At 42.4% G+C, this 27,933-nt stretch overlaps 1 protein-coding gene across 1 annotated transcript; it reads left to right on the plus strand.

The window, feature by feature from the left end:
* The first annotated feature begins 1,942 nt into the window (after window positions 1-1,942).
* FZD6 (frizzled class receptor 6) lies at window positions 1,943-27,409 on the plus strand. The gene is made up of 7 exons (XM_032182104.1): window positions 1,943-1,992; window positions 2,145-2,460; window positions 17,071-17,267; window positions 19,981-20,998; window positions 23,041-23,189; window positions 24,499-24,921; window positions 25,381-27,409. The coding sequence occupies exons 2-7, from the start codon at window positions 2,281-2,283 to the stop codon at window positions 25,535-25,537; spliced, it is 2,124 nt and encodes a 707-aa protein (XP_032037995.1). The 5' UTR covers window positions 1,943-1,992; window positions 2,145-2,280; the 3' UTR covers window positions 25,538-27,409.
* The last annotated feature ends 524 nt before the right edge of the window (window positions 27,410-27,933 follow it).

Here is a 27,933-nt window from a genome sequence, read left to right on the forward strand (position 1 = left end):
TTTCATGAAAATCATGTAAGATATGCTGTTTTTCCTGTATTAAAATTGCAACAGAAGCTCCTCTGAGAATTTGTCAACCCTACATACAAGGAAGCAAAGAGTGTTCACTCTGTACAGATTGTCCAGGGTAATTCTGTTCCTGTTTCCATGAAAATGCCTCCACGTTTAGTCAATGAAACTAGAAAGTCAGTAGAAAGCTGGTGGAGTTTGAATCTGCATTGAACACAACCTGTCTCTGCAAAGTTTGGGTACATTCAAGGAACTGATGGCGTTCCCAGAGCAGAGAGCAACTCAGCAATTTCATCGAGAGCTGAGCAAGAGCTGTCCTGGGATGTCGGCAGAAGCCAACTGGGGAGATACCTGCATGCTCCTAGTGCTCTCAATGCCAGACCCACAGCGCGTGCAGCCTCTCAGCACTCATGAAAAGAAAAATGTGGTATTTCTAGAACAGGAATGAGCTTCTGAGAGAGACCTGAAGCCAGTTGGAGGATGAGAACTGGAATGACGACAGAGGATAACACAGGTCTTTGTACACTGTAGCACATTAACTTCCACAACCTGCACATAACAAGGTTTCATTAATACCATCTGTGAAACCTGCTGGGAAAATGTTAGTCACCTTGCCATTTGGCTGCTTGTTTGTATAGCAAATTGAATTCCATTACTGCTATCAAGTTACTCCATTTGCTCAAATGGCTGAGCTATTTGGATCTGCGGCAGGTAGGTACAACCCTTCTCGTGATTCATACAGGTGCTAAGATAGTTTCATGTAAAAGACTCAGGAGGGGTTTTGTGGTCATGTATATTTCTACAGGAGCTCGCACACAAAAGATCTGCATGGAGAGCCTTTGCGGTCCTCTGAATAGGCAAGGTGCAGCCTGACGCTCGCCGCCACCCCTGGACGGACTACCTGGATTCGGGGTAAGGAGGCCTGGCTGCACAGACTCCCTTGGGGCAGAGGAGCAGAGGTGCAGCGCTGCCTCAACACCCTCAGCCCGTTCCTGGAGCTGGTTTGCATGTCTCGGCATCTGGCGCTCCCCGTTCCAGTCCTGCAGCTCGGAGCCAGGCGGGTGGCTCCGCACCAGCCTGAGGAGACCTCAGGTGGCTCCGCGCAGAGCCGAGGGGCGCGCAACGTGCCTGCACCTGGGCCAGGCCTGGCTGCTTCCAAACGGGGTTATATTGTTTAATGGGGTCTCAGTGTGGCAGAGGAGGTGGTGGGAGGGTGGTTCACAATTCCTGAGCTTGCCAGGAGACGAGGCCCCATGGGGACATGGAAACATGAGGGCATGGAGGCTGCAAAGACATGGAGATGTGAGGGCATGGAGGCAGAGAGGACAGGCAAACATGAGGGCATGAAGGCAGCAAGGATATTTTGGGTAGACCTGTGCTATTCCAACTATGTTGGAATTTTGGATTTGGGATATTGGGCATTTTGGAAAGTGGGATATTCTATGATTCTGTATGGAGATGGGAGGGCATGAAGGTAGCAAGGACATGAGGGCACAAACACCCCCAGCTAGGTGCTCCACTTTTATCCACACGTTATCCATTTATTATCCACTTTATTGCCCTCACCACCATGTCCCACACACCCCACAGCACCTTCTCTTTCTGTCACCCCCCTCGGGCTCCCCATGTCCCCTCTCCCCCTCGCCTCCCCAGGGGCAGGCAGCCCCGCTGCGGCGCCGCCATGCCAAGCGCGTCATGGCGGCGTGGAGGGGGCGAGCTGAGGCGAAGGGGGACGGCAGCAGCGCGGCCGCCATGGCCAGGCGGGGCCCCGGGGAGGAAGAGGAGGAGGCGGAGGAGGAAGGAGGGGGCGCCGGGGACTCGGCCCGGGCGTGTCGGGGCTGCGGCGCCGAGGGAGCCCCGGCTCCGGGGCCGCCCTCCCGGCCCCGCTCCCCGCCCGCCCCTGCGGGCGCCGCTTCCTAGGGCGGGGCTGGGAACCGAGCGCCGAGCCGGGGCGCTGGGAGCAGCGGGGCGAGGCCCGGCGGGGTAGGTGCGGGCCGGGGCGGCCTCGTCTCCCGTCTTTTCCCCTCCTTTCCCCTTCCCTGCCCTCCTCTGCCGGCAGCCCCGCGGCGGGCAGGAGGCCGAGCGCGGCGGGCGCTGACCGCCCTGCCTGGCGCGGCTCTTCCTTGTGTTCGCAGCTCGGAGCGAGGAGGGAGCCGGGGAGAGGCGCTGGGAGATGGGGCAGTAGCCGCAGCCTCGGCGAGGAGGAGGGGACGATGCGAGTGCCGGACACGCCGCCCGCAGCCCTGCGCCCGTAGCGGGGAGCTCGGCAAAATGAGGGCGATCCTGGGCGCCGTCACCTGCGCCTGGCTGCTGGCGCTGGTGCGGGGGCACAGCCTGTTCACCTGCGAGCCCATCACCATCGCCAGGTGCTCGCGGATGCCGTACAACATGACTTTCTTCCCCAACATCATGGGGCACTACGACCAGGACACTGCTGCTCTCCAGATGGAGGTGAGTTGTGCCGCCCCGAAGGTAGCGCGTGGAGGTAAACAGTGTGCAGGGCATCCTTTCTGTCCTTGAGACATCGCGCTGAGTGCTGGTATCTGCCATACTAAATGATAAGGGAGATAAGGTGAGTAGATAACGCTTCTTTGAAACTTTCTGGACTGCAGTATAGCTGTGTAAGCAGAGCGTAAGGGAGCTATAGGCACATACCCCATGGATTCTGTATCAGACTGGAGGAGGAGTTGGTGTAGCACACCAGTGCGGCTGCTAGAGCTCTTCACCACATCACACAGCAGCCCGTGTACCTTACTAATGCATAAAGCAGTTCTTGAGATTCCCTAGGGGCATAGCCTGTGATATCCTGGTGATAATCCGGGCCCACCTGAACTCAGGCGGTGCAAAAATAATGTTTAGAAGTCACTGTTAGGTCTCTTCTTTCTTAACTTCCATCTGTTATTCCATCTATCAAGGACAGGTACCTAAACTTATTCATAGTCTTGTTCTCTGCTCTGCTTTTTGCGTTCTGCTTCCACTTGACTGAATGCAGAAACTCCTAACCCAGAGAAACTTTCTTCTGTGCTTTGCTTTTTTTTTTTTTTTTTTTTTTTTAAATGCTTTGCTACCTGAACTGACTGCAACATGGCTCCCTTGAGAGCATGCCACCTTGTGGAAGAGCTGTGCCGGGTACAGGAGCTACAGAGGGCGAGAGCCTCTCTGGGTGAGAGGCTTGTAAAACAAGTTTTAAACCTGTTTTAATAATGGCTTTTCAGTAGCAAGAGGAGGGGGAACACCTTAACACAGGTCTTGAAAAGCTCAAAGTCTTGTGCTATGCAGAGAGTGAAACAGAAGTGAGATTAAAATTCAGAAGCTTCTGGTTTAAAAAAAAAATTGAAGGTAGTATCGGGGAAGGCTGCTGCTACTACTACAACTAAAATCTTATTTGCATATTCATTACTGAGCTTGGAGAAGGAGCTTGGTTCAGTTGCCAAAGCATTTGTTTAGTGCTGTTTGGGATACTCAGGATTACCATTTTGGCCTCTAGCTGCCAGTCTGGGAGGGCAGAGGCTTGCATTGTATTTGCCAGCCCCACGTAGACACATGGGAAATTCCAGTATCAGATGTTAAGAGCTCTGTATGTGAGCAATTCAGTTCACCCACAGATCTCAGATACCTTGTGTGCTTTTAAACTGGAAAACTCTCTCTCCAGCCATCCTTTGTCTGGAGTGCTCTCTTTCTGCAGCGCCTGCCATTTTATCTTGTCAGGCATGCAGGTGGATCCTGCTTGGCAGGTAGCTTCTGTCAGTGCTCATGCCTTCCAGGAACGCTGCTGTGAGAGCAGAGATCGCTGTCACTTCTGTTTGCTGGGACTTTCCTGTATCGTCAGTGAGTTACGCCTAGTTCCTCAGGGACAGGGTTCATGACTTGTGTGTTTTTATTTAGTGCTCTCTACAGGAATGGCATGGTAGCAAGAAGTGTTGTTGTTCCCTTTTCTCCATCCTGTCTTTTTGTAATCACTTCTGGCTCCTATGCTGGCTGATCACTAATCAGCCAGCTGACAGGGGGCTGTTTGGAACAGCACTAGGGTTTGGCTTAGTGTCCTAGTACTTTTTAGTGTCCTGTCACTGCTACGGTCTGGCCTCTGATTTGGTGTACCTCGCTACCCCAGTGCTGTACGGATGTCTCTGAGCTACCTGATCTGCCTTCCTCTATTTGCAGTTGGACAGTACTGGTTGGCCAAACCAACTTTTTCAGACACCTGCCTCACTGAATGAAAGCATAAGGCAGTTTCTCCCCCAGATGTGTAACTTTTACTGTGTCTGGCACTATGACTTTAGCTGGAGCTGTGCAGTAAGCGCAGCACAGTTCTGTGGTGGGCCTCTCTCCAGAGGCTGGTGCATACTACTGGTATACATCCTGCCTATGCCCTCTGAAGTGATTCTACGTGGTGTTCAGTAACGGCGTCAGCGTGGCTTGTCATGGTTGATTGCAGCAGTGAACCTTCCCAGGAGTGTCAAAGGTTCTGCTTTTCAGGGGACTTGCAGCAGAGGAGGAGCTGTGGGGCTTCGGGACTGCGGTTTAACTTCATTTTACCGCCGTGAAGGAGCAGGAGGGTGGGAGATGAAGGTGACTTCTGTTTTAAGAGCTTGAATTTTTCTGTAATTGGTAGTCCAAACTCCGTTTGTACCAAAGAAAGAATTTTAATGGTATGTTGGTTAAAACTTTTTTTCTTTTGATCCTCAGTAGGAATGCTCAAAGGCTTTGTTTTTTAATTCCATCTCTCTTTACCCTCCCCACAGCTTGTTCTCAAGGCTGGGCATGGACTTAAAATGTAAACACTGGGTTATGAGACTGACGCTTGTAATATTTTCCTTACTTTATCTTAACTGACTTTGAGCAAGCTGCTTGATCGTGCAATCCAAGGGCATATGGTGGAGACTTCTTCAAGAAATCTCAAGTATTTTGTGCAGGAAGTGCCTATTAATCCTGTTTTCTGCTCCTGTACGCTCTGGAAACTTATTTTCATTATTTATTCATTATGTTTACTCCCAGAAAGAACAAAGAATAGTCAGGCAGGAGGATGAGGCTCATCTGGGTGTGAAGTTACCTCTCCAGAACTTGGCTAAGTCTCTGCTCTAGCCCACTGTTGAGGCTCATCGGGTGTGTGTTCCCCGTGGGGAGTCTTGTATGGCCAGAAGAGCCATGAGCTCCATCTGATGGAGCATGAAGGCATCTGTAGACTTTGTCTCCTTTCTGGAAAGGTGTTAAATTGGCATCTCTTTGTTGTCATAGTAATCCTCCAGGTGAGAATGACAGGGAGCCACAGTCTCATGTGGTGGTTTTCCTCCTGGAAATCAACTGGGTCACCGAGCTGATTCGTGGTATTATTTCTGTGTGACTTATCAGCTCTTCATGGTGATATGCTATAAACCAGAACATTGAACTGATTAGAGCAGGGAGAAGGACTTGCTCAATCTTATGGAGGTCCTGCTAATAGTGGTAGTCCTCCTTGGCTCTTATTTTTTGCAACAGAAAGCTCATAATTCGCTCCCTCCCCACCTGCCTTATTTTTTTTAATTGAATTCTTGACTCTGCGGATTGAATTCAAACTATTCAAGTTTTGTTTGTTTGGATTAGCTTTGTTTATGCAACAAATGGAGATTTTTGGAAGGTACAACCACATGACTTAATGACTTGAAGCTTTTTCGCGTATGTTCTTTGAACACCTGCATGACAGTGGAAGCTAATTATTTGCCGCTACTTGCAGCATCTGTCTCAAAGCAATTGAGCAGTACCACTGCTCGTGTTCTTACTAGCTCAAATTTGGAGGCTGAAGACCTGGAATATGTCTAGTGAGGAAAATGGATGAATGGAGCTGTGATGAAGCCGCCCTTCAGCCATACTTCCAGAGGTGTAACTCCCTCTCGTGGCAATCCTCAAAAACAAGTCACTTCTAACTCGAGTTCTTCAACTAACTCGAGTGCTTTGAGTACTTCAACTATCTGGAGTATTATTGCATTATTCAAGCAAAGCAGAGAATATTACTCTGTAATAACTTCCTTTGTTCATATTTCTTAATCGGTTGTGTCAAAATACATGTTTGTGGTGAGTTCAGTGGAGCTGATTGCAGTGGCAGAAGTTAGGAGAATATACCAAAGCAATTTGAAGTGGATTAAGATGTACCTTCAGAAGCTTGATGCCAAAGTTCTGTGGTTTTCTACCTCTGTAAATTCAATAATTTTTTTTAATGTGATCATTTGATTTGCCTCTAAGTATAAATTAGCAACCAAATATGAAGATACTTGCAAAAACTGGAAACCAGTTACCTGGCAAACTTAAATCAATATATATATATTGATATTAAATATATTATACATGCAGGAGGAGGAATAGGATGAAGCTTTCCACCTTCTGTAAGTTGGGAGTGTTGAGGAATTTAAGTGCTATTTGGTGCAGAATGCTGTTAGTGGGACATTCTGCAAAATGGCACAGGTGTGAATGCACTGAGACCTGTACAGACAGGCATCCTGCCTCTCTCCCTTACCTCAGACAAGCAGTGCTTGCTACAGTACACCAGCCACTGGTACTTTGAAACTGGAAGCTTAAATCTCTTAAGGTAGCTCAGCTTCAGCTAGGAAAGCAGTCGATCAGCTGTATCTCCTTGGAATTGCTTTTTCTCCATGATGCTGCCTCAGAGCCTAAGCAGGAGAAAGGGTGCAGAGGTATGAACAAGCACAAGGGGCTTTGTAATTCACATTTTGCTGGAAACATTTGTGCTGTTTCACCACCCTTATCACTGGTGGTAACTGACATGGAAGGCGTTTTTAAAAAAAAAAAGTATGAAGTATAACATACTGTGTATCATTGTTTAGTACAGGCTAAGTTAACTTTTCTAGCTCATTGGAACAAGGTGGTTGTAAAAGATTTGTGCTAAAATAACTAGATCCATACATGTTAGATCAAAGTTTGCAAATGCTGAACTATTTTCTTAGAGCCGCTTTGTATTGATCAAAGGAAACACAAAGCACCATGACTTCTGTGCTGGGTAAGTCTCCAGAAATACAGAATAGTTGGAGATGAATAACTCTGTTTTGAGTATCAGTGTTGCTTGTGGAAAAGCTAAGAGGTCAAAAATGTGCGTTAGACAAATCTGTGTCGCTCTACAACATGCAAATTCAGGGCCTTTTGGTTTTGCACTCTACTGCAGTTGCTCTCAGATGTTTCAAGGTAACTGAAGTCATCGTTAGCTCTCACGGTACTAGGAGCTTGAGCAGCACATTCATACACCCCATGCGCTGATTTTGTGGATACAATAAATTATTTTGTTGGTCTCCTGAAGACTTCTGTCCTTTCTGCAGTGCCCTGTCAGGAGTTGGTGCCAGCCCTGGAGGTCTATGGGTCTCCTTGTGCTTCTCCAACTCCTTTTCCATGCTCACATGCCAAGCGTGGGCACTGGCTACACCAAGCACTGCAGGTGGAGATGGGTGGGCTTAGTCCTGGGGCTGCAGCCTACTTACTCCAGGAGGACACCTAGGAAAGGACAGATTGATGCCAGCCTCCCTAATCAGGATTGCCTCTTTCTGAAGGGGCCGCAGTGGGTTTTAGGCACCTTCCTGCAGCTGTGAGATGCTGATTATCCACTGTCCATGGGTCGTGAGGCTGTGCAGTGCCTGTGCCTTACTGTGTGCAGGGTTGAATTGGAAGGTGGGTTTGGTGTTCCCACTACGAGGTATTCAGGGGAGGGTAAGCGCTGTGTAAGCTGAGGGGGGGATGCATGGAGCTACAAACCGAGCTCTGAAGGTGAATGTGGCCCACAAATCCTGAGGTGAATGGGTAGAAGAAAAGGTGGCCTTGAGGACTATAAGCACCTCCTGGTGCTGAGGAGGAGCTGCCTCACGTGGGCGTTCAGAGCTGGGGAGAGCAGGAGGGGTCTGCGCATCTGACCCAGCGCTGACACCAGCCACAAGCCGGGTGGCTCTGGAGGGCGAGGGAAGGCCTCCTGCAGGGATTGCCACCCGTGCCGTGTGTCTAACGCCTCCTGCTCCTTTACCAGTTTAACAAGAGCAGTTCTGGTCCATCCACGTGCCCTCAGTGAGTTCGTCAGCGTCCTTTTACACAGCCTGGTGCCTGTCCCACCTTCCCCAGTGCCACCTCAGCCGCAGGGAGACCGCTCAGGGCACTGCCTGCAGCAGTCTGGGAGCCAGGTGCCAGGGCAGGGGGACAAAAGGAAGACTGCCTGCTTATCAGGAGCATCTGTGAGGGACAGAGCAAGCAAATGTGAGTCCTTGACTGCCTCTGAGTCTACAGAACAGTAATGAACAGGTTGATGGTGCTCGTGGCAGCCCCCAGCTTCTCATGGGCGAAGGTTTCTGCAGTGTGCTGGGTGCTGGGGAGCACCTGTGACTGTTTTGAGTGACTTCTGTGAATGAAGGGCACAAGCTCTCAACAGGTTGCCTATTAAGTAGTGCTAAGTCGCTTCTGTGCTGTAGCGGGCACTGGTCTTCTTGTCAGAGAGGTCAGTGTTTTGAGATGTCTGGGATTTGGGTGGAGATTTTGGAGGAAGGGAGGAGAGACTTTGTGTGAGGCTGCGTGTGCAGAAGGAGGATCCCATAGAAACATCAGTTCCGTAGTTTTATTGACAGTCCTTTCATATTTTTGGCTACCCTACATTTGAAGGAAGGAGGAAGTTTTCATAAAGTAGTGGCTGTTGTGGGTAAAGCTTCCTTCCTTACCAGCTGCTTCGTCTATGCTTTAGAATTCAGATTTTTTTTTTAAATATTATTTAGAAGTAAGTTTTTCTTGCCTCTAAGGTTGGCCTGTATCCCAAAGTAAATAAAAATCAACAAATAAGAGAAATTAAGATACAGGTTTTTGCTCTGCAGATATATAACTGTTCAAGTTATCACTGTTTTAGACATTTAGACATTATCTTAGAAATAACAACAGAAATATCACGAAGTAGATGTGTCTGTGAAAGATGAGAGCTGTTTCCCACAAGTCCTTAGGAATGCAGTCACCTTTTTTCCGTGAAGACCTTATAGATCTCTTTAGAAACCTTCCACACTGCCTTTTCTATACAGCAATGGTCTACTTTTTGCATTAATTGCTGCATGTTTTGTGTTTTCACAATACAGCGGACATTACAGCTGTAGGAGTGGATTAAAGTGGCAGGCCTGGTTTTCTGTTCTGCACCCCCAACGACCTTCCCAGAAGCAGAGTCTTCACGGAAAATTGCTGTGGATCAGAATTTACAGCAGGTGGTGGGTGCTGAGCACGTGAACAGCTCGCGGCGTGCTCAGAGCTTCCCAAACAGAAACAAAGCCAGGCTGCCACCTGCTTTTCCATTGTTCTCTTCAGCTGTCTCAGTCTGAGCCTGGATCATTTGTTTCCGGTGCTGTCTGACTTGCTGGCCCGTGCTCTGGTGCTGCTGGGATTTGTTTCCAGGGACCCTCTCCTGCTGGCTGACCTGCGTGCGTGGCAGCAGCGACCTGTGCGGATTTTGGAGGTGTGAACTAAGCCAGCCCGTTTGAAGTTCAGTAAAGCATTTGATTCAGTACCACGTGAAAATCATTACAGTTGCTAATCCCTGCAAACTTTCACTAATCCCTTCGCTTTGCTCTGATGTAACAGATGACCTCAGCCTGGCATGCTCGAGTCAGATGGCTGAGTTATTAAATTAAGAGCCCATCAGGTTGCATTTAGGTACCTCAGCACCAGCAGTGCTGCCTCTGGCTTCTGCTTTTGGTGTTTCCAGTAGGTGGTACGTCGAGGCACTGACACTGGCCGTGGGACAAGCTGCCTCTCATTCCTGTGACACGCAGGAAAGAAATCAACTCGTCGCTACTTCTCATTGAGTGGGATCTGCGAGGCCGAGCCCATTCCCTGTTAGCATGGGAACTATCTTCATAAACCAGATTTTCCTTTCTCTATACAGTGTCAGTGCCGTGCTGTTGTACTGGCCAGGTGGGACAAGCCCTGATTTAGGAAGAGGGAAGGACGTGATGCAGGCAGCAGCGTGGCTTCACACAGGTCTCTTGTAGGGTCAGCTTTGAGCCCTGCGAAACTCCTTGCAAAATTAGTTTGTGCCTCTGCTGTACTTCCCATTTCTTCCAGCTCCAGCAGGGCTGTGCAGAGACAACCAGCTCCTGCTGGGTGTAAGGTAATAAACCCCTGGTAGGGTTTATTAGCTGAGGCTCGGTGTCTGTGCTGTTACAATATATAACTAACTGTGCTCCTGGGTGGACTCGGAGCTGGCTCAGCAGGTGTGTGGAAAAGTGGTAGGTGGCTGGGCATCTGCAGAGCTGGTTAAGGTGCCTTTACATCCACAGAAGTGGCTTTCTTGCCATCCTGATGATTCTGTGATAAGGGGCATCGAGTGTGTTAGCATGGCTTGGGTTTAGAAACGGGGAGGTGAATGTCCCCATATCCCTAGATAACACCCGGTGCATCAACTCTTTCACAGGTAATCTTCTAAACTGTGTCCTGTATTAAAAAGCTCAGTGCTAAATCGATTTGCTCCTCTAACACATGGCAAATACATGAAGGATTTCGGATTATTTTGAGATGTTTCTGCTGCCACAGCCCAGATGCAGTGGAGGTCTCATTTGGTGTAGTCTAGACTCGCGACGTTTGAGGGCTGCGGTGTACTTTCCAGCAGTTAACTTGTTTTCATCTTCTCTGCTATGTATAGTATAGACGGAGATAAAACCATATATAATTGAAAGCTGCGCGTAAATCGTTGAGTTGTGCTCAGGAAAGCTCCCTAATATTTATTTTGTATTGTAAATTGCAGAGGTTGTCATGCCTATAATTTCGGTCAAGCTATAATTTAGGTTAGAACCACAAAAGGCAGTGAATTTTGCTAATAAGCTATTTCAGAAAGCACCGGAACTTTGTTTCGTAATAACTTCTTGTAGGGAGATGTAACATTTCCATCTGTATTGTTTCTAACCTTTGTTATAGCTAATATGCATAGGGATATGTGTATTTTTATCTTAAATACTTAAAGGGAAGACACGGGAATAAGTAGTCTTACTGCCTAAAGAAATTCTGCAGTTGCTAGTTAATGACAAACTAGCAACTTAGCCACCCAAAACTAGCAACCCGCAGAGGTCAAAGCAGAACAGCCCGCTTGATCTTCTTGTGTACGTGTCCACGTACACCCTCGATGTCAGTGGTAAGTTTTAGAGCCTGGCTGTTTTGGTGGGGTGGGTTTTTGAGTGGGTATTTTGCTGCCCTACTGACCTTTGAAAGACTTCACCTTGTGCCTTGTACTCCTTGGGTTGCTGGTTAATGATCCCATCCCCTGTGAGCAGCTAGGAAGGCTCACGGCCAAGTTATATATTAAATATATTACGTTTAGTACATTTATATTTAGAGGGACAGTGGTGATGAAGGGTTAGCAAGTACGCTCGTGCTTTCAGTGGAGCCACGCTGAACGCCCAGGTGAGTGATTTGGCTCATGGAGCGGCTGCACAGGATAGGGTCTGCACTGCTCGGGCATCTCAGCTGCTTGCCCATGGTTCCTGAGCCATTGTTACATTTTTCCTTTGTTTTTTTCTCAGATCCTTGAACCAGATTGTGCTGGGGTGGGAAATGTAAAAGATTTGTCCCTTCTAAACTACTGGGGTAACCTACTTTCGATTCTGAAAAAAGATTTTGTTCTTATATTTGTAACCTCTGAACCAATTTAGATCAGAAAAGGTTTTACAAGCTTTTAAATTAAACCTGACTTGTATTGGCTTAATTCTATTTCACAAGCTGCAGGGAGCAATGCTTTAAAGGCAGCTTATTGAAAGCACACAAATTTGACTTTTATTTTAATGTTTATTGCCTCCATCAAACTGACACAATTTAATAATGCATATTAAATGTATTTATGTCAATATCTAAAATACTGTACTCCTATCAGTGAATTTTACTTCTGAAAAACCTGTCTTAGAAGAGTTACCCATATCACTTTGAACATGAGCTGAGTCTCTTCACAGCTCTGCTTTGAGTCTAACCTAGCTTGCAAATTTCACTCTTAGTTTAGTTTCCTGTGTTGGTGCGTTTATTTGTCGTGACTTAATTGTGCACAAACAAGGAATCAGACTCTTGGCAGCCCGTTCACTGTGCAGCCATGAGCCATTGTGTGAACACAATGAGTTGTGTGATGCCATTAGTTTCCCTGGGCACGATGCTAATCTTGCTCGCATCCACCCCAGAACAACTCTATTGAAACAACAGTGTAGGATTAAATCAGCCATGCCATATATGTTTCACTCTTCTTAACTGAACCAGCTGATCATTATAATAGTAGCTAGGGGTATTGGAGATTAATGGGTAGCATAGCTCTGAGTATGGAGAGTGGTTACTGCCTATTTTTCTGAGACTGCTGCATTTATAATTGTGGAGGTTGATAGCAGCTGTATTTCCAACACTGCATATTAAGGTGTATAGGTAAAATTCATTGTGTTTAGATTTTGAGGTTGTACTTTAACTCTACAGTGACACTTACTGGAGTAGTTGTTTGAATCTGGTACTGTAAATTGTTACCCGTAACAAACTTCTGCAGATTTTCTGAAAAGCAGGTGAATGTTTTATGAATAACGAAGTACAGCTTTAAGACAGGTAGGAATATGGGGCACCCTGAGTACTAAGATTACAGAAATTCGGATTTAAGCCTACGTTTGCTTCCAGAATTGACATACGCAATGCTGTGAGGAGTGAGGTTGCAGTGTTGGTGCTTTGGGTCACAGGATTCACCTCAAACCATGAAGCAGGTGCCATTGCTTAATGCTGAGACAGTGTCTCATTGTTTTAACGTAATTAACCTCAGTGTTAATACATTTAGCTCAGTTAACTTACTTACCTTGGTAGCTAAACCTCAGCGATGAGGAGGGTGGGCTGTTAGTTTTACATAACTGGCTCCAAATAGCTGAGCAAAAAGCTCTCACCTCTGCTTATCAGCAACTCAGAAATACTCGTTCTTGCCAGTTAAGATTTCCAAGAGCTGTTTAACAAAGACCTTGGTATTTTGATCTACCGCTTTCTATTTTAAATGTTTCTGTGATATTGATTACAGTCCAGGAGAACATTCTCACTCATTTTGACATACATTGGTAGTAACTACTCAATCACCTCTGGTAGTCCTTTCCTGTAGGGAAAAACTGAGATGAGATGGGACGAAGTCATCTTCATCTGCAGCATCTTCCTGGAGTACTGAGCCTTGTTTCTGTTATATCTTGGTTTTCCAAGCCTGCCAAGCACAATACAGGAAAGCTTCATGATCTTGAGATTAGCGTGGAGTTGAAAGCTGCAATTTATTTACTGGCAAAATATGTTTAAGAGCCTGTTTGCACCTCGGTGTTTATTCTCTCTGCTGTACCATTTGTTTTTGTGCATCTCACTTGTGTTCCTGTCTGCAGGGCCACACTGTGACTGGGTTACTGAGCTAGGCTGGCTTTCCCTCTGGAGAAAAAGGGATACAGACAAGCTTCCTTAAAAAGTCCAGCACTAAGCTGAGTGGTGTTTTGCTCAGTGCTGAGGGTATTCCTGTTGTTGATCGGGATGTTCTGGTCTTTGATTGCTTGACCTTACTCACTGTCTGCAGTGAACACACGGGAGCTTCACAGCAGTGCTGTGCTTGGATTCTTGCACTGACAATGCAGTGGAGCAGTTTGCATTTCAATCCTCAGTTTTCCCACTACTCTTACTTGGGGACATTACAGATTATATCATCTTTGGCTCTACAGTCACTTCCTGCTAGTTATTAGGTGGTTTGGTGGTTTCTTTTTGGTTTTGGTATACTGTTAGCGTATTTTATTTTGCCTTGTATTTACTGGGTTTTGTTTCCCATAGGCAGGAAGATGAGAATTTCTATTTTAGGACTTACATTGGCCTCGTGAGGCTCTGCTCTTGGTTTGCAAGCAGCTTTGTTTCACTCTGCTGTTGCCAAATCTGCAGGTTTTCATCTCTGTCCTCCGTATGACAGGGCAACAGTGTCTATTGCTAGGTGTGGTAACCCAGCCCTGAGGCAATTGGGGCTTATTTTCGGGGAGCTTCTGGTCTTGGTTTTAACCTTTTTGCTTACATGCTATCCAGCAGGAGGAGCGAATGCTTCTCCTTTTGGTTTTGGTGAGATTTTGCTTTCGTGGTGCGTCAGGAAATGCAGACCTGTTATTTTCTACAATGCAGCACTTCCAAAACGACTGGCTGGCTGGACACGAAGCCCACATTTAAAGATAGCTAATTCAAAACAGATTTCCAAGTGCAGTTTGCCACCTCTTCTGTTGCTCTCAAATGGTAAAAGTAGGCAATTTCTAAAAATAAATCTGTACTGTACAAATCCCATCTGCTTATGCTTGGGGCAAAGGGTTTTATTGTACATTTTGTAGAGTTTTTTTTGGTTGGGGGAACTTATGGCCAACAAAAGCTGTTGGAGTTCTTTGGAATCCACAGATTTGTTGGAAAAGGTGGCTCAGCCTGTGTGTTATACTTGGATTTTCAAGAAGGCTTTGACATGGTCATAGGCCACAGTTTTTAAATAAACCACACTGGTAACCCAAAGGGGACTTCCTTTTCTAATGCAGAAGAATAAAGAGCAGGAAGAAAAGAAGGCTGAGCATAGCCACCTTCTTCCTCCAGTCTGGCATTTCTGTGTTTATCTGTTGGGACACTTCTGCTTCAAAACAAAACCTGTTCGTTAAACCACAGTAGCCAAAGACAACATGCTGTAGTAAAACTCTCACAGTCAAGTTTTCACTTGCCATTATCTGCCTGTAATACGCAGCGTTATTAATTGTGTGGTGATTGCTGCGGTGTTCTGGCTTTGGAATCGTTTTGTATAGCAGAAGTTGTCAGCATGGCTGAGGTAGGTTGCAAAGCCTGACCTTTTAACCAAACACAGCTTTCTTCATGCTCTTTAGACATCATTGATTTTACAAATATGAAAACAATTCTTAAAACTTCCTACTCCTACAGAAAATATTGCTGTTTAGCTGAAGTCTGCAAGAGCTCTTGATTGACACCCTGAAACTTGCTGTACAAAATTAATTTTGTTTTGTATCAACTGAGATGAACTCTGAGGGGATAAAAAGGAAGAATTAATAATAAGACAGCTTCCCCGGGAGTTGACATCAAATGTAAATTCAATTTCTGTACGATCACTCAAGCTATTATCTTTATGTTATCCTAAGTGCAAAGAAGAACAGACCTAGCGTAAATTAAATATTTGAACAACAGGAAAAAAAAGTAACTGAAAAGAATAAACACCACGGCAGTGCAAAGGAAATGTAATTCATTTAGGGCTAATGGCTGACTGCTTTTTTCATCTGAGGCAGTGTAGCATTATAGGAATCATCTTTCCTTGTCCTAAAATCCTCAAGTCGCCTTCCTGGGAAGGCAGCTGCAGAGCAGACACCCAGGTGAGGGATCAGGCGCTCGTACCTCTGCTGTAAAGAGAGCTGCAGCTTGCAGTCAGTGCTCTAAGAGTGCCAACATTTAATTTTTTTTTTTTTTTTTTCATAAAATGTTTTTCTGTCACTCTTACCCTGCCTTATCTTACTTCCTCCTCCCCATTCCTGGGTTCCTTCCTGAGGTATCCCACCTGAAGGGGAGGTTATTTACCAAAGTTTTTCCTTTTCAACTGCATGCTCAGCAGTGAGACTTGCTCTTGGTACGTGGGTGTGGATATATTTGGGATACTTAGAACCTGACAAAATTAAGGGTGCTGTTCCAGACTCAGAGGTTAATCCTTTCTTACTGGTCCCTTCTTGATGACTTCAGAATGACTGAGATACAGAGCTGTTAGTGGCAAAGAATTGAATAAAATTCTTGCTGGTCATATTATTTTTACTGGAAGTTCTGCATTCTTTGAAAACTTTGTGCAATGTCCACATTTACCAGCACATGTCAAAGTGTGTTAAGTACTGTTTAAGCTTTCCTGAAGCACATGAATTTGACTATTTACACGTGATACAGGGATTCCTTTTTCCAGAAATGGACAGTGTCTCATCAAAAAGCCTACCTACAAAGCACTTAGGCTGACGGGATCCTGCAGATCAATTTTGCCCACAGCCCTCAGTTAATCCCTGCTGCCCCAGAGTTATTAAACGACCTGGCTTTACCTAATGAGCTGCACTGGGAGCTTTGCCTGGTGTTGCAGGGAAGGCAGAGCAAACAGCAGGCCAGGATACTGGGATTTATTAAAGAACGAAGACATGGGAGCATTTGAGCTTGTGCATGCCCAGCCAGCTGCTCTCGACTTCTCTTGTTGCTGATGTTTACAAGAACCTGAGTACAAAATCCCTCAAAAGCACCAGTTTGGTTTGTCTAAAGTCATTTACCCTAGCAATAAAGTTAGTAAAATGCAGAGAAAGGGTGATGTCTTTTTTTTTTTTTTTTTTTTTTTTTTTTTTTCTCTCTGAAGGCCTCTTGGACTGTGAGTAATGGACTGAATGAACAAGGGGCAGGAAAATTGCATTACATTTCACTCTGTGAACTCTCCACTAGGAATACGCATCAGTAGGTCATTGTCTAGCATCCTGTAATACAGGTAGACAAGTTCTCAGTCATGTGGAGATCTTGAAATATCATTATTGCTCACTTTTTAAATATATTTGGACTGCATCAATAATAAAAATATTAAAAAAGAAAAAGAAAAACACAGCAAACTATAGACTGAGGGAAGATGATGGATACAACACACCAGACTGAAAATGTAATTCCAACACAAAGTACAAGGATAGATCCATCTTTAAAAATCTCAGCCTGCCTGTTTAGAAGCTGAATAGCCAAAATAGAAACTTAATATTTTACCTTCCCCCCTCTCTTTTTTTGAATCTTGGACCTTAATGATTCCTTTCAGATTTCTAACACTAATAAGAAAAACCAAATTTGAATAGTAACAGATGGACTAAGATCTCAGAGTAGGGACTGAGCTGGAAGAACCAGTGCAGTGAGGAGTGGTACACTCAAACCACCAGGTTTTGCTCTTCCACAACTGCTGGACAGTGTTCTCTACTATCCTTTTAAACCTTTGGGAGAAGAAATGTGAGCCATAGTGATGAAAATTAATTTTACTGCCTCGAATTACGTTTTTAAAAATACTCATGAAAGCCTTTTTCTTTCCCGAAGCCTTTTCTTACCCTTATGAATCTCCACTGCTCACCAGACGTCCACACATTTCTGTGCAAAGCATTTGTTCCTGCCTGCCTGGAGCAAGTTCATGTGATTCATCCTTGCCGAAACCTCTGTGAGAAGGTGTATTCTGACTGCAAGCCGTTGATTGACACTTTTGGAATCGCATGGCCTGAAGAGCTGGAATGTAACAGGTGGGGTATTTTTCACGTGATCAGTAGTAGAGGTGGTATTTTTCAGATGTACCCAGACCAAGCTAAAAATTGGAGACAGGACGTTAAAAAATCATAGGACTATTCTTATATGTTACTTTTTTCATTATTAAAATGGTCACATATATTAAAATTAGTACACTATTAAAAATTAAAATTATTAAAATTATTAAATTTAAAATTAAAAGTGTTACAGCACAGATGTCACTCTTTCTGATCTCTGTACTAGGGATAATAACAATAGTTTACGGGGTTTTTATAAATAATTGTTCATAAAATAAAGGTATCTAAAATATTCTGTATTTGAGTGCACACCCAGCATTAAATAGTAGAAGCCTTACCTTATTTCTAATGACTTGCATGTGCAAATTCAGTCTTGTATTACTTTTCCTGTACCGCATGGCAGAAGTCTCATTTCCAGTGCTTGCACCTTTTTCTCACAGTTGTTCAGGTCTTTATGCCAGAGAAAGGATAGCTTATATTACACTGGGGAAAAAGAGAGCCATTATATATAAAATGGTAACGACTTAAGCATCTCTGGTTTAATCATTTTGAGATTCTGACCTTCAACTGGAGATACTTATAAACGTTTAATGCCAAGTGTTCTTAACCGCATCAGGGCAAAAATACGAGAGAGGAGCAAGGAGTGGAAACTCAACAGGTCGTGTTTCTAGCCCCCATGCAGTTGCTGATCCATGACAGGGATGAGGCAGAGCTGGGCCAGTAGTCCTGTGCTATGCTTCTTGGTAGAAATCCATATTGGAATGAATATGACAGATATATGGCATTAATTCTATTTCCCTTTTTCTCTGCACAAAAATTGAGACTTGAGCACGAAAGTCTTCCAGAACTGGTTTGAAAAATTAGGAAAATTACAAGCTAATCCAATGATTCAATATATATTCCAAATGACATTTCAAATCAAATTCCATTTCTTGCGGGAGTCATTGCGGCTTTAAAATATTATATTACTGCTAGCATTTACTGAAAATGGCCCTACATTGTTCATGTGGGAAATGATGTCTGCCCAGCTGATGACACAGGGAAGGCCAAGTAACGCAGGATATTCTGAAAACAGCTGAAGTGATGAGGATGGGCTTCAAATTCAGTTGCAGTTCTGAGATTCACACTGATATTCTTACAAACATGCATAATGCCTGTTAAGACATGGGTGAATAAAGTTTGCACTGTTCTGATGTTCATACTGGTCTGGCCCACAGTTAATGAAAGAATCTGCTTTGGCATCAGTTTTCTTAATTATTAGTCTGGCTTTATTTGGCCAGCATGATAATGCAGAGAAATAAAGAACTTAAGGCTTTTTAGCTCAAGCTGAGCTTCCAAATTGACATGGAGGGGAAAAAGTAGTCTTACATGTAAGGTCAGTACATTCCTTGCAGACATGTCCCTACAATAGCATTTGCAAAGAATGTTTGGGGATAGCAGAATCTCTCTTTAAAAGCTAGCATGCAAAACTTGTTATTTTTAAATACGTGCCTAAACTCAGAATGTATTTTAACATAAATTCCATTTTGAATAAATGCTTACCTGAGTTATACTTGAATAATCGAAGATCTGTCCAAAATTGCTAATCCTATATTAATCATAAAAAAACCCTCACATTTTGTCCAATTAAATCTTTGAACAAATGAGTCTAAAGCAATTTCTAAATGAACTTTTAAAACACTGAATTTTTTGCAGTGCTTATGTGTTTAGCTTTGTCTGTTTATTGCTGTTGACAATTAAATATCATTATAACACAAAATCATAATATCCCCATCACACACTAGTCAACAGTTAATTCTAGATACTGTGAGCGGACTGTTCCTTGATTGAAGCTTGCATTTTGACAAGATCATTTGCTGTCTCTCCCCCAGTCTATCCAAATAAAATCAACTATAAATATTATATATATATTTAAAAAAATAGTGTGGATTAAGACTGTAAAAGAACAGTTGCAGTTTGAGTGAAGTGTTTCGTAAGCAATAAAATGGCAGAGACAACAGTTAAATAGCTGTGTTTGATTAGCCTTCTAAACTGAAAATACATTGCTCTGTTTGGACGTATTAGAACAATTCCAGAGGAGGGCCATGGAAGGGTTCAGAGGGCTGGAGCCCCTGTCCTGTGCAGACAGGCTGAGAGAGCTGGGGGTGTTCGGCCTGGAGAAGAGAAGGCCCCGGGCAGAGCTTACAGCGGCCTGCCAGTGCCTAAAGGGGGCTGCAGGACAGCTGGGGAGGGACTCTGTGTCAGGGGGTGTAGGGATAGGGCAAGGGGGAATGGCTTTAAACTAAAAGAGCATAGATTTAGGTTATACATGAGGAAGAAACTTTTTATTCTGATGGTGGTGAGGCCCTGGCACAGGCTGCCCAGAGAAGCTGTGGATGCCCCATCCCTGCAGGTGCTCAAGGCCAGGCTGGATGGGGCTTTGGGCAACCTGGGCTGGTGGGAGGTGTCCCTGCCCATGGCAGGGGGCTGGAATTAGATGATCTTTAAGGTCCCTTCCAACCCAAACCATTCTGTGATTCTATGTTTTTTTTTTAAATACCACTGAGGTTTTTCATATAATGCACATTTTACATCATCTATAAAATTTCATAGTGCGTAGAATCAGATTTTTCCACATTTTTTTTCAGTAAGAAATAACTGTGGTTGATAATGAGGGGTATTAAGATATTTCCTCTTCTGTTAATTTATCTAGACTAGTCAATTGTGACGAGACTGCTCCTGCCACTGCTCCTGTAACCACGAACGCACATGGAACTCAGAAGACCCCAGGACAAACGCGAAGGGATTATGGATTCTGGTGTCCCCGACACCTGCACACTTCCAATGGACAAGGCTACAAGTTTCTAGGCATCGATCAGTGTGCACCCCCATGTCCCAATATGTACTTCAAAAATTACGAGTTGGATGTTGCAAAAAGCTTCATTGGAATAGTTTCAATCTTTTGTCTTTGTGCTACGCTTTTCACCTTCCTGACTTTCCTGATTGATGTTAAAAGGTTTAGGTACCCAGAGAGGCCCATCATTTATTACTCGGTCTGTTACAGCATAGTGTCTCTGATGTACTTCATTGGATTTCTGCTTGGGAATAGAACTGCCTGTAACAAGGCAGACGATAAGCTAGAAATTGGGGAAACAGTTGTTCTTGGCTCCCAAAACAAAGCCTGCACTGTCCTTTTCATGGTTTTGTACTTCTTCACTATGGCAGGAACCATTTGGTGGGTGATTCTCACCATCACCTGGTTCCTCGCAGCAGGAAGGAAATGGAGCTGCGAAGCTATCGCGCAGAAGGCTATGTGGTTCCACGCCGTGGCGTGGGGAATACCCGGCTTTCTAACCATTATGCTTCTTGCCATGAACAAAGTCGAAGGGGACAATATCAGTGGAGTTTGCTTTGTGGGTCTCTACGATGTGGATGCTTCTCTGTACTTTGTGCTTTTGCCGTTATGCCTTTGTGTTTTTTTCGGTCTTTCTCTTCTTTTAGCTGGTATTATCTCTTTAAATCACGTGCGGCAAGTCATCCAGCACGACGGCAGAAACCAAGAGAAGCTGAAGAAGTTCATGATTCGAATTGGAGTTTTTAGTGGCTTGTACTTGGTGCCGCTTGTGTCACTTCTCGGGTGCTATGCCTATGAGCTGGTGAACCGCAAGACCTGGGAAACCACCTGGGTGTTCGACCACTGTGACCAGTACCACATTCCTTGTCCTTACCAGGCAAGTAGCAGTTTCCTTTCTACATAATACTGATAAGTTAATTAGCAAAAACCCATATACATTGCTATATCTTGTGGCGTAGTTTAATAAAATTATTTTCATGGTAAGTAAACAGTTCAAGAACGTGCAATGATTGGTTGCTTTTTAAGTTAAAATTGGTGGTATCATCCTTCTCCTTTGAAATTTTCTTCTAAACAAATTGATTTCACTCAGCAATTCCAACTCACAGCTGTAATGGGATTACTTGAACTTCATGCCATGAGTAATGCTCGGGGCAGGGATTGTTTTCCACAATCTCTTCCTAAAAGCAGTCGACCTGTATTTGGATGCATAGTTCTGTATTTCAGTACCTAAGGTGAATTCACATCAATTTCAATTCAAGTTGAAAAAATGAATCTTGAAAATTGAATCTAAATTGGCTTTAAATTGTTGCTCATAACCACAGCTTTAAAATCATTTTTTAAAATCATTTTTTTTGTTGAAGTATAGAACTGTAAAGCACTTAACTACAAAACAAATTTCCAGTATATTTTTTCCATGATAGCTGTCACTTCCAGGCTAATTTTCAATAATGTGAAGAAATCTTTTAAAAAATAAAAATGCTTTAAATTGCAGAGATGTTCACGTTTTACTTTTGTTTAAAAAAAAAAAAAAACAAACAAACAAAAAAAAAACTTCCGTGGAAAGGCTTTTAAAGTAAGTAAAGCTGTCCCGTAGCCAGTACTCTGAATCTTATGTAAATCTCTTAAATCTCTTTCAATACATAAAATTCTCTGCAATTTTAAGTAATTTGTGGTTTGTGTCATTCCATTTAAGAACAAATATAGAGGGATAAACCATCACTAAGACAACTACAAGTTTCTCATGTTATCTTTCATTGTTTTGTACATACCATCTGTGTTTTTACTGCAATAACCTGTCATCGAAAAGAGGAATATAAACACAAGCATTATGAGGGAAAAAAAGGCTTGATCCTTCCATGTTCGTAACCATCCTCTATATCCTTTGTATTGAACTTGGTGTAAACTGAACATCAGAGCTCACAGGCTTCTTGGCTATTTTTTTGCTTCCATTAACGTTTCATTAACAAGTGCACTTTTGCATTGAGCTTCATTTCAACTTAGATGGCTCAAATTAAGCAAGGTTGAAAGTAAGGCGTTTCACTTTATCAACAAACAAACAAAACCAACTTGTTTTGTAGTGCTTAGATGTACAATCTTAGCATAATAAGGCACAAAGCGCCTGTATCCTCAGTCTTTAACCTATTGGAAAGAGTAAATAGCAACAGCAAGTTTACACAAAGATGTACTTACTGGGCTCTGTCCATGTGATAAACAGCGTGTGCTCTTAGAGCTATTACAGCAGCTTCAATTGTTGTGCTCGGCTGTGGCTTCCCTGAGCCACGATGCATTGATCAGAACAGAACCAAATGGAAACAAACTTCAGCCTAAGTAGCTAAGGCTACGTGACTGACAAAAACGCTGATTTTTGTAGATAGGATTGGCAGGTAAGCCAGGTAACATAAATTAAATTTGCAACCTGGGAGGAGGAGATAGTCTGTTACGGAGTTAAATGGCTCGGCTCTTATGATCCTGTTCTGCAAATAGGTGGATTAATTTTGCAATAAACAGAAAGCAGCTATGTTGTTCCCTGCAGCTCCCTGTCTAATCTGATTAACTCCCAGCTCATCCACCCGCTGTCCCTTTTAAGCTGAAGGGATGAATCTCATCTGTACAAACCATCTCTGAAGAACATGGCTACAAAAACTATTACCCCTAAAATTACCTTTCCTGTCAATTTAAAAGAAAAGTATTTCCTTCTAACTAATCTCCTCTCTGTGTATCCAGCTGTAGCCTGCAAGCAGGCATTAACCAGATCCGACTTGACTGTACATGTCTTGCATTTGTCCACAGTACAAGCCTCAGCAAAGAAGAGCAGCCATGAGGAGAAAGTCTCTCTTTTACATAATTTGTTTGGTTTTCTGTATTCAAAAAATAACAAGTATGTCTTCTCCGTATTTATTAAACCTTGTTATCTTCTAGGCAAAGGCACTGGCAAGACCAGAAATATTTTTGTTTCTGATGAAATATTTGCTGACACTAATTGTTGGCATATCTCCAGTCTTCTGGGTGGGAAGTAAAAAGACCTGCTCGGAATGGGCCAATTTCTTCAACAGAAACCGCAAAAGAGAGTAAGAGCAATTTTTATTCTTGTTTTTCAAGTGTTTACTTAAAAAAAAATATATATATATATTGGATTTCAGACTTTTCATAAATGTGTCTCAGGGAATCAAAACGTTGTCCTTGGGCCCTTTTATCTCTTGAAGTTTGAATGCTGCATATTGGCACAAGCAAAAAGTTCCACTGCAGTCTGTGGAAGGTTTCCATACACAGTGACCTGACTGCATTCTCAGAAGACAAAACAATATTCTCCTCTGCTTATTTATTCTCTTCGTAGAGCTGTAGACATATTGTTTTATTTAGCATTGGATAATCTCTGGTTTCCAGTCAAATCAGGGAAGATAACTTCAGCCATCAACTTAGATCTTTTCATGTATTCAGACTTTATTTGGCACAGCACTCAGCTATGTTTACTATCATGGAATAACAACATCCCCTGCTTTTCTCGTCTGTCAAGCTTGTCTTATTTGGAAATTAATCTTAATTGTCCCATCCTTAGCTAGGCTTTATTACATTAAGTTACTGTCCCTTATTTTTATTCTGAAACACAGAGTAAATTAGTTTAATTACTTAATTTTAGTAAATGCATATCTATGATTTTAAACGGGTTACAAATGTCAACTCCATTTTTCATAACTGTCATTTTTCTTTTCCTTTTTATTCCTTCATTGGATAAGATTGGATCCTTCAGAAGGATATTAATCCTTCTGAGATTATCTGTGTTACTCATATATTATAATGTATTTTAAGATCTTTTTATTTCTTTGAGTTTCCCTTTATGCAGTCCTTAAGCTCCTTTTATTTTACATCTGCATTCCATGATGGTGAGCTTATAGCTTCCTTTCCCTCTCCTCTCTTTTTCCATTTCCTGTAGGATTTTTCTTGCATTTCAGATGTTAACTGTTTTCAGCTATAAGAATTTTAAAATAATGAAGTCATTTTTACAACGCTTACCGTTTTTTTCACTCGAACAAGGTTTACATTACATAAAGTTAATTTGGTAATACAGCTGCTTATGAGCTAATCCTGCTTTCCTCTCTTAGATGATTAAACTACTGAAGTCATTGGACCTACTTGCAGAAGTAAGGAATGTAGAAATTGGCTTTATTTAATTGTTCCACGGGCATAATTGCTTTGAAGCCATTGCAATCAGTTTTTTTCCCTCTTTTTATATATAATTGTTTTCTTCATGTTCATTAACATCCAGCTCAGATTACATCATTGTTTGCTCTTCATTTTATGTTTTTGTGTACCAAGCTGTAATGCATTGTATGTGAGGTTATCCTCGTCATTCAGTTATATGCTTGTATTTTCTTTCAGTCCAATCAGGGAGAGTAGAAGAGTACTGCAAGAATCATGCGAATTTTTCTTGAGGCACAACTCCAAAGTTAAACACAAAAAGAAGCACTACAAATCGAGTTCGCACAGATTGAAAGTAATTTCGAAGTCAATGGGGACTAGCACGGGTGGCACAACAAATCATGGAACTTCGGCAGTAGCGATCACTAATCACGATTACTTAAGCCAAGAAACTGTTGCAGAAATTAAAACGTCTCCGGAGACATCTGAGAAAGAGGCAGATGGAACATCAGCCCAAAAAGTCGAGGAAGGCGAAAACAGTGGAAATCAAATGTTGTGCGGTTCTAAACTGACCGTGGATCAGGTGGAAAAAAGAAACAAAGCAGATAGCACGTGTGATATGAGTAGCTTGTCTGGGAGTGTGAAGAGAATAGGTGAAGGAAGGTAAGATTTCGTAACTCAGTTTTTTACTTATATTACTACTATTCCTGCTTTTTCTCTCTGATGAATCAGTATACAGTTCACTGTCAGTAGCTGTTAGGAATACTGTAATTCTTGCAAACTTAGGGCCATATATCTTACAGTACGATATGGGCTATTGTATTGGTTTTTAGGATTCTTTTTCCATTTAAGTGTTTGAATGCTGGAACTTCAGCTTGAAGGATATTTGTGTGTTGTTGAGATGTGACCCTGAATAAATCTGTGGTTGCAATACAATCCTTTTGAAAGGCAATGAGTCTGAAAAAACAAAAGCTTGAAGTATACAAAACTGTGCTGCGTTCTCTTGAAAGGAAAATAGCTTAAGATACATGATCAGTTTGTTACTTAAAAAAGAAATCTTTTCCAGTCTAATGAATTTTGCTTAAAATTGACTCGCTGTGTTTTATTTCTCATTGCTTACAGAGTAACTCCTAAAAATGATTTTATTGAATCTCCTGCATTACAAAGGAGCAGTTCCCAGATACCTGATGTCTCACAGTCAGGCTCCATATCACTACTTGTCTACTCAGCTTCAGACACCAGAAAAGAGTTGGATTCAGGAACCAGTTCAAACCCTTGAAAGACTGATTTTTATTTGAACACTTTCAACAAATAAAACTGTTATGGGTTCTGTAACACTGGAAATAACAGATATTCTGTGCCTTATAAAAAATCAGACACATCTTGTTTTGCACTTATAAAAATGTAAGTTTTGTAGTGGGGACAACTGGCAATAATGTACTGTATTCATACTCATCCAGGAATAATGGAAATGAAAGTTCTATAGGATATAGCTGGATTGACTAGCAATAATTTAAGAAAGATGAAAAATATTATTCCCAATATAAAGAACACTTTTTAATAAACTGTATTGAAATAGTCCATAGAAAGCACTGTTACTTTCCAAGGCATACAAGTTCCATCTGCGTATTTGATATTTTTCAGCTTTTTACTTGTTTTGGATTTTTTTCTTTTTTATCATCTATTAAACAACATTATCACTTAAAAATAAGAGATGCATAAACTTTATAAATTGTCATGATGTGTCATTTATAGCACTGTTTTATGGTAGTTTCTACACTGAATATGAAAGGGAATCTGGAATCATAGTGATTTATTTTGTACATAAAAAATGAATTATGTAAATAACTGACTGCATAAGGTCAATATTTAGAACTACTGTTTTGTATTAATTGTATAAACTGGATAAAGTTAATGCTTCCGTTAGATACTACTGAGGTCAACAGTTTTATGATGATCAGGCAATTTTATGTAGTTCACAGTAAAGCAGATTTTATCTTTATACAAAACACACACCATACACTACACATCTGGGGCAAGACTGATCAGCCATCTGGGCATCTTGTACAGGGGTAGTACATGAGATACAGCTGTACTTCAGAAAAATGCTTCGAGCCCCTCCTGGTATGGTGTTCCAGTGCATCGTGCCAAGCAGGGAAATGCTTCAGATCCTCTATCCAGGAAGACAGAATCTGAAGTAAATGTTTGTTGTGTGTTTTTTTTTGTTGTTTTTTACTGAGCTGCAGTGAAAGCATATGCTTCCTTTTGTTTCTATGCAAGTAACTTGAACTCTTTTTTTAAATCTGTAGAGAAACCTTGCAGAAAATAAACTGTGGTGCAGATAAACTAAGATGCAAGCTTGTTTAACAGTACATTTTACATAAAACAAGACCTTAATAACTTTTCTACAAAGTTTAATTTTCTATATGCTACAGCATTATATTTTCTTTAACTCAAGAAGGCCTTAATACAGATAGCCTTTCTTATGATACTTTCTTATGATAGAATGGTGCTCCAGAGCAAGTAATACTGATGTGCGTAAGCGTTTCATCATTCATCTCTAAAGGAATCCTGGCTCCAGGGAAGTCAATGTCATTTATTACTTGAGGTGATTTGGAGCCAGGGTTTCTAAACTGAAATTTCACTGCATTTTGTGAGATTGTTCAGCATCATCTCTTTGATTACTAAGAGGAACATTGCTCTTAAATCGTTATCTTTATTTCGTTATTGTGTGGAGGATCTGTGTTCCAGTTTGTGTAGCACTCATGCTGATACTTTGAACAATCGAGCAAAATTGCATGGCACAAAGGTCATGTAAGTACTGAGTCAATGGCAAATACTGTTCTGATAAACCAGAGTTACTTGTTTTATTGATCATGCATTGAAAATTGAATGTATTTACCTTTATATTGTCATGTGCATTTTCGTATTTGTAATTTATTGCCTTAAATAGGATGTGCTATTGCTTTCATCATTTTCCCCATTGAAAATATCTAATATTCTTGCTGCTCAGAAGGGCAGTGAGAAAAACCTGTGAAAATGCACACTAAGTACCCTTCCTTCTTTTAGTTATGTTTGTAAACGGGTAACTTTATACACATTCAGTAGTTTTGTTATTACTGTCTTTGTTAGTAATAAAAATACTGTTGTATAGTAAAAAGTTTGAGTTGGTATTTCTTTTTATCTGGATTCAGTGTGTTTATTTCTCTGTTACTGTGGTATTTCTGCACCTAAGACTCCTTAATGCATTTTTACTTAGAGCTCTATGAGGTAATAATTATTGCAATGCTTTTATCCCTCCTGTATGAGAACCAAGACCGAGAACAATGGTGGGAATTGTTCAGATGAACACGGAAGGTTATGAAAGAGTGAGAAACTGAATTAGCTCTTTCATCTTAGCATTTACAGCATTCTTTCTTTCATGACCTCTAGCTAAAGACCTCCTTTAGATTATATAGAATGCGTATTTCCACAATATGCTCTTGCTACGACCTTCTTAAATATTTTACTTCCATTTTTAGGCAGTTTAGGAAAAAGGTCGACTTCTGGACACTGTTCTGAAAAGATGAGTACAAAGTAATGCTTAAGTAACAGCAATACTTTTTGGGACTTAAAATTATATGAACTTTCAAAGAACTGCAAAATACTGACTAAACAGTCACTCGTTTCAAGTGA

The sequence above is a fragment of the Aythya fuligula genome, chromosome 2 (assembly GCF_009819795.1).
Source record: "Aythya fuligula isolate bAytFul2 chromosome 2, bAytFul2.pri, whole genome shotgun sequence".
Classification (NCBI taxonomy): Eukaryota; Metazoa; Chordata; class Aves; order Anseriformes; family Anatidae; genus Aythya; species Aythya fuligula.

Excerpts from the sequence above, each read along its gene's own strand:
- FZD6 (XM_032182104.1), top strand. The coding sequence starts at position 2,281 with ATGAGGGCGATCCTGGGCGCCGTCACCTGCGCCTGGCTGCTGGCGCTG. Across the intron at positions 2,461-17,070 it reads CTGCTGCTCTCCAGATGGAG|CCTTTTCTTACCCTTATGAA; the intron begins GTGAGTTGTGCC and ends TCTTTCCCGAAG. Across the intron at positions 23,190-24,498 it reads AACAGAAACCGCAAAAGAGA|TCCAATCAGGGAGAGTAGAA; the intron begins GTAAGAGCAATT and ends ATTTTCTTTCAG.